The sequence below is a fragment of the Ipomoea triloba genome, chromosome 2, assembly GCF_003576645.1.
Source record: "Ipomoea triloba cultivar NCNSP0323 chromosome 2, ASM357664v1".
NCBI classification, from domain to species: domain Eukaryota; kingdom Viridiplantae; phylum Streptophyta; class Magnoliopsida; order Solanales; family Convolvulaceae; genus Ipomoea; species Ipomoea triloba.
In genome coordinates this window covers 3819858-3826846 of record NC_044917.1, presented here as the reverse complement: position 1 = coordinate 3826846, position 6989 = coordinate 3819858, and the positions used below count along the sequence as shown (strand labels likewise).

Sequence of the window (6989 nt, the reverse complement as noted above, 5' to 3'; positions counted from 1 at the left end):
ACTCTGTCCATTATGTATTTATACAATGGTGGTTATTACTTATTAGCAAAGTTAAACTGTCAATTTATTTTGACTTGATCAATCAGTTGAGTTGTGCTCCAAAATTATGCATATGTAATTTAAAGTTGATAAAATTAACACGAACGAAGATACGATGCACCCAATAATAGAAAGAACCTTTTATTTAAGAAACAAAATTAGTTCATAAAAAAATGTACTTTTGTACAAAATTTTACAGCATTATTGGAGATGTTGAATAAGTTGCCAATTTGAGAATTGAACTACTATAGTTATCTTTTCTATTGCCTCATCTTAAATTTGGTGCTGCTTGAAGATTGTGTGGAGACAACTATTCATTTTCAGGCTCAGCCTCTCCCTCTCCTTCGCCTTCCTCCGCCACAACTTCAACAACAACTTTTCTCTGCAAGCTCCAGTGCATGATGCTTGCTGTGAGAGTGAGGATCATCTTCTGTCTCACCTGTGCCAAATGAGGTCCATTCAGAATCTAGGAACTTGGAACTAATAATTCAGCTGCCTTCAATGGAATCTTACCTCCATTATGTCCTCTGGCAATAAAAAGATTGAGCATCCAAGCTTCCGGGCAACACTGATTATATAATTGGCATTGGCCTTCTGATCCTCCTCTGCAATTGCCAACATAAACACAACATCATTTACTGTAAATGCTCATTGCACTTTTACAGGGTTGAGGCCTGGTGATATGATGATGGGGACCAAAATCTAATATATAAAAAACCTCAACATAATCAAGTCTTCAAGATTCCTACCTGTTTCCCCCTTGGTCACAAGGCTCCAGTTCACCACCCTTGGCTCCACAGCACTTAGAAGTTCAAGAAAGAAAACTCCAGTTGAAAGACTTTTATCCTTGAAGCTCTCCATTTGAGATGTCCTGCCTGCACTCTTCACTTTGCTGTTTGCCCAAGTCAATATGTCATTGTCTGTTATCTCCTTTCCTTGAGAACGAGATCTCAAGTTTTTCAATAGTTGGAGCATGTTAAACCTCATCAGCTGCCAAAGATAAGCTGAAAGAGAAGACAATTAAATACTTCCACAAATAATTAACTATTTAATCATTTATTCTAGACCACCTTTCTTATTGAATGGGGAAAGGGGTAGGGAGGAGATCAAGTACACTTGCCTACTATGAGCTTCTTGTTTCCTTGGACAATATCATTCCCAGCTACATTCACAAGTGACAAATTTAATTCTTTTCCAATCCTTATAACTTGGTTGCAATTCTCAACCTTAGGAAATGGCAATTTAATTGGAGGTTTTGTAGCTAGCTTCCAATTAACTGATCCAGGGACTACTTTGTCAAGGACTTCCAAGAGAACGCATCTGTGCATAAATACATAACAGCCTAGTAGCATTTACAAAGTTCAAATAGTATCCATAATTCATAAAACTATAGCTTACCCGGTTCGAACATCCTCAAATAAATTATTGACATATGTTTCAATTCCAAGGCTGTTAATCCACAACCGAAAGCATCTCTCTTCCCTAGAAGTTTCAGTATCATCTGTCATCATCTCAGCAAAAGTCGTCGTCTTTGTGGTGTTAGTAGATAAGCCATTCCTGTAACAAAACTCATATATCATCTATTGGAAGAGTGCAAAGGACATTTCTTAGGTGAAACATGATTTGCCATAATATATTTGATCCGGAGGGCTACAACAAGGGAAATATAAATTTATGTCAACAACCAAGTGATGTTAAAAGGACTAAAGAAAAAAAAATATGTTTCTGCAATGAATTATGCAAATGAAACAGATTAAAGGCATAATTTCATTACTATGCACTTATGCAGTAACTAGCAAATCATGAGGGATGTGGGAAAAGGTGAAGTTCCCTTCTCAAATACAGTAATTGAAAGTTGACTGAAGCAACATCAGCATTGAAGAAACTATAATGCAATTCTTCAAGCTTTCCCTTTGTCTTTGGCTTTCATCCTTTTAACCACCAATGTGGTTGGACATGTCACGAATAAAATGCAAGATTAACACATTAAATATTAAATATTATAAATAAAGACAAGACATTCTATAAGTGTGTATTTGCTTTTTAACCACTTCATTCATAATTTTTCTTGTTATATGTGATAGCATCTTTCTTGAATGTTATTAATAACAAGTCAAATTTTACTGATATTTGTGTATTGTTTTGGAATACACAACAATTAATGTTCAGAAACAAACAATACACAAATATTTGTGTATTAATTTATACTGATAGGTAATAAAAACAATTAATTTATACTGATATTTGTGTATTGTTTGTTTCTGAACATTAAAGTGCTTTATAGCAATCCTGTGCACTATCATAGTTTATCATGATCAAGATAGTTCCAGAACTTATATGAAGGAAGATTAAACAAGTTAAAATCTCTGACCTGTGTTGGAATATTTGGGCAACAAATGCAAGATTTAGATTTGTTGACCCCTCTGTGATGTCAGTTGGAGTAACATATTTTATGCAGTCCAATTTCTCTGCTTGCTCGATAATCAAATTTGCTCTTTCAGTAGGATCGTTGGTTTCAAGTGTTGCAGTTGAACCATATTCAGGTGCAAGAGCATTGAGCAGGCGAGCATAGGCCTCTCCATCCTGCAAGTGAAAGAGCTTTTGGTATGCCTAGAAAAGTAATTACTACACTTCCAAAACATAGTTTGAAAATGTTATTAATGAAGAATGTTGAATTTTACAAATAAGATCTGCCTGTATATCTTTCTTAATTGTGTTGGGAATTTGAGAGGTTTATGGTCATGTGATGTTCTGGTGTTTATCTTCATTAAAATATCAGTCTAATCTAAGTGATACTGAAATGTGCAAAACTTAGCTTTGGTATTAGCATGCAAACCTCACCTTCAAATCAGATGAAAAATTTGTAACCTGCTTCTGATAGCCTGTTTTTTGCAGATGAAAGTTCATCCATTTCAACAAAACTTTTTCTGGAGGCAAGGACATGAGCTCCTCCACATCCTGCAAATTTTATTATAATTATTTACATAACTATCAACTATTTATAGTATAAGGCATACAAAAACCAATCAACTTATAGCTACCTTACTGTCCTCCACCAGTTCCATAAGTTGAGGAGTTTTCTTCAGATTCAAATCAGCTAATAATTGAATCTGATTCACACAAAATGAAAAATGGAGAAAATTAAGCAAATTGACACCTGCCTTCACTTTAGTAGTTTAATGACATAAACATTGTGAAGTTGTAATATACCTTGATAATTTGAGAAATTAATCCAAGGATGAGATGTGGCTAATAAAAACAACCAGAAAAGGGGGAAAATTTTAGAAGTGTTTATATTTATAACAGAATCTAGACAAATAGCTTAGACTTTACATACTCTTCCTTCAACTAGATCCACCGTGCCAATGTTAACCACAGTGCAACCAATAGCCTTCGCAGAATTTAGACAGAGCGTATGGTTTTCATTTCTTTCCCAAGGATTAAGAACTTTCTTGGTATTAATAGCTCGTTCATCTATTGTGTTAGGGACAGCAACATTGATGAGTTTACTGCATAGAACCAAATCAGTAAAGGGATCAAAAGATGCTGAAGGATGATAAGACCTTAATTAAATAATTGAACAAGTCCTTTATCCTTACCACAGAAGAACACCATCCTTTGCAAGATCAAACAGTGCATTTGTAGCTGGATCCATAGGCAGATAGTTTGACAAAAATTTATCATCTTGAAGAAATTTATTGATGTGCGCAACATAAGAGGCCTTCTCTGATTCACTAATTGAATGACGGAGTGTTGTTGTGGTGGACTTGAGAAAAGAGGTGGAGGTTTTAAATTTTGAACTACTAGTCGGTTTCTTCGTGACCCTTGATTGTAGACCGTGATATGCCTGTGCAGAAAGAATCAGGCTTAATGTAAGCAGTAGAATCATATATTAACTGAATGTGGAACATAGTAAATGCAAAAAACAAACAGATGCCCAAAAGAAAATAACATGGTAGCACACTGTCAAGCAAATCTCTATTTACCTATAACATAACACAGTAAATTATTATATTATTACCATGATGAAATGAAAACATTGTATTAAGTATACATGAAATTGTTAAAGGGGGAAAAAGAGTAAACATATATAAAAAAACAAAAAAAAGTATCTACAATTTAACAACACCTCATACTCACCCGAAGAAAGGATTCAAAATCAATTTCTTCATTTGCATTAGGAATTGACTCGCTCAACATGTTCTTAATTTGTTCTTCACTGAATACCCCAGTCAAGCCCTTCAATTTGGCCATAACTGGTGGCAAGTATCCAACAGTGAGCTTCCCAGCCTGACTCTTCGCAGAAGCATACTGTGGCACCAATGCCAATGAAAATAACCAACAGATCCACATAAATGTAAATAAAGCACAGTAACACCAACCGGGGAAAAAAGATGATCATGATGAGAACATAACGACAACTGTGTAGGTGAAATACTAAGCACCATAAATGACAAAAAATTTGAAGAAGAAGAAGAAAGTATAAGTGCAGTTGACGTACTGTGGCTTTGAGGCCACGCAGCTCCACTTGCGTAAATTGGCTTTGAAGCCATGGATCGGAAACTAATACACCCTCATAGCTAGACATTTTTGTGTCTTCTCGCTTTTTAAAGCGCAATAATCAATCAATGATCCCCTGCAACGATTAAGAGATGAAATATGCATCGAGGAAGCAGAAGGACAAACACAATGCTCGCAGATTGAGATTATCACATTATTGCACAAAGCTTAGCATTCATATATCGGATTTTAACTTTTAATTAACCGCGTATGAGTCCTGGTGCACTTTTTGCCAATCCAAGCACAGGATACAAACACATCCTCCTTATGAACAAGGAACAGTCCTCTGTAATGTAGTGGTGCGAGTGTATCTATAGATGCAGCTTACTATTACAGACAGATGTCGATCTCTAAAACCGAAAATATTCCAAAAATGGAAGAGAAGTTAGAGTAACACATGCAATTAAGTATACCTTCTGGAACGAATCAGATTGTCATGGCGAGTAGGGACGATGAAGAGGAATGTGTTTGCAGAAGCGTCTCTTCATTTGCTGTCTGAAGAGAGATGGGAATGAGAGAGAAGAGAGGAGAAAAAACCGTTGGACCTATCAGACCCGCGAAATTCTGGTATGAAACCAGCTTATGGAGTGGTTATAACATTATTATAAATAAATGCATTTTTATTTTATTTGAACTTCATAAGTCCAAGCATGTGATATACAAATACAAAATTGTATAATGGGAAATGCTTTTTTTCCCTCCTGTATTTTCCCTCCAAACATTTACATTCATGATGTGACTTTTATTCATTGGGTGTCAATGAATTAGCTAACCCTATTAATTAAAAATAAATTTAACTATCAATAAAATGATACCACATCATGAGGGGAAGTTATTAAGAGAAATAAAGAAGGGGTTTATAGCATTGCTCTTGTATAATATATGCTAATTAATTAAAACTTGTTAATTGAGGATAACTTGATAAAAGAAAATTTGTAGCCACTATCTAAGAGCAAGTCTATTACTGATTTATTTGGGGTTTTTTTTTTTTTAATGATGTGGGTGTCAGAGAAGGATGAGATGGAGGAAAGAGAAGTGAGAAGATAAAAGATTTTGATTTTGCAGAATGTATGCTTTTTTGTGGGCCTCACAAAAATTTATAAAATAAAAAAGAAAAGAAGAAGAAGTTTGCAATGGTTAGCGCTACGTGCACCAACTGCACGTAACGTGTGCATGCATTGCATACACACGTTGGACATGTTAATCTGCTTTAAAAAAAAAAAAAAAAAAAAACTTTTTTGTCAGGTTTTCTTTTTCCTCTTTTGTTCCCTTTTTTTCCTTTTCCCCTCTATCATATGTGGTATAAAAACTTGGACAAAAATCTCTAACTTATGAGGATGCTTAAGGAGTTGTCTAAGAAAATTTTCTTCTCCTCATAAAAGAAACCATTTTCCAGATTACCCAACTTTGTCGAATCCTATGTAGTGCCGATCTAACGGTGCCATTTGGATTGAAACTACTTGGGAAAGTTTTTTTTTTTTTAGATTACTCGACTTTATAAGCTTATCAAATTCTTTGTTAGGAATGGGTATGAAGATAAATTTTGATGACAATGAGTATTCTGTATAGGCAAATTGGACTTTCCAGAATGTAATGTGAAAATCTATTTCTTAAAAATTTGTAAAGGTAAAAATAAGACTTAGTAAAGTCGACCGGTAGAGTTATAAAAGAATGACAAAAGTGAAAAATAAAATACTTCATTTCAAAAGATCTTACAGTAAAAGAGCATACAAACGAGTGTGATTCACATAATGGAAGAGCAATCAAGAGATGGAACAACATAGCATGAGAATAGAATATCTTTTGTTCTTAGAAGAGCCAACCTAGGCCATCAAAAAAAAAAGAATATACAAGATTAGTCCACACATTCTCACATTAAGGGTGGTTCTCATTTGAACGCAACTATATGTGTGTGTGTGAGTGTGTTATTACTTCACCGAACTATATATTGAATCTCATAAAGAAATAAATTGTGTCAATTTTAAGTTCTAGAAAGCTTGAATTAGTAGAGCTTCACAAGCAAGAGCATGTGTGCTCAAATGTGTGTTTTTTTCTTTCTTCTTTTGAAAAATCAATTCTTTTGCAAGAACCTTTCATGTGAACAATTCTATTAGTGAATTTTTTATTTCTTTTTGTGAATTATAAATTTATATCCAAAAAAGAAGAAGAAAGGAGCTGAGATTTGGAGTGGTCATCAAGTTTTTAATCCCTCTAATTAATCTTATACATAGATCTATTTTTTAATAGATGAGATTGATTCTCATGAACTCATGAGAAGGTTGGTTCTTATATAATCACAATCTTATAGCTTTCATCCTTAACTATTATGAGATCAAGAGATCAAATCTCATTTTAAAAAACATAATTATTTATTTAAAAAAAAAAAAAAA

At 34.1% G+C, this 6989-nt stretch overlaps 1 protein-coding gene across 1 annotated transcript; it reads right to left on the bottom strand.

Moving 5' to 3' along the window:
- Window positions 1–217: 217 nt before the first annotated feature.
- Window positions 218–5151, bottom strand: LOC116011083 (fimbrin-5-like). The gene is made up of 14 exons (XM_031250595.1): window positions 5013–5151; window positions 4541–4675; window positions 4180–4350; window positions 3639–3886; window positions 3377–3548; window positions 3250–3288; window positions 3081–3149; window positions 2881–2997; window positions 2411–2622; window positions 1438–1596; window positions 1160–1359; window positions 789–1043; window positions 553–644; window positions 218–478 (listed from the first exon to the last, which is right to left on the bottom strand). Exons 2-14 carry the CDS (start codon window positions 4625–4627, stop codon window positions 350–352), a joined length of 1950 nt encoding a protein of 649 aa, XP_031106455.1. The 5' UTR covers window positions 4628–4675; window positions 5013–5151; the 3' UTR covers window positions 218–349.
- Window positions 5152–6989: the final 1838 nt, after the last annotated feature.

Excerpts from the sequence above, each read along its gene's own strand:
- LOC116011083 (XM_031250595.1), bottom strand. The coding sequence starts at position 4,627 with ATGTCTAGCTATGAGGGTGTATTAGTTTCCGATCCATGGCTTCAAAGC. Across the intron at positions 3,887-4,179 it reads ATTTTGAATCCTTTCTTCGG|GCATATCACGGTCTACAATC; the intron begins GTGAGTATGAGG and ends CTTTCTGCACAG. Across the intron at positions 645-788 it reads TGTGACCAAGGGGGAAACAG|AGGAGGATCAGAAGGCCAAT; the intron begins GTAGGAATCTTG and ends TGGCAATTGCAG.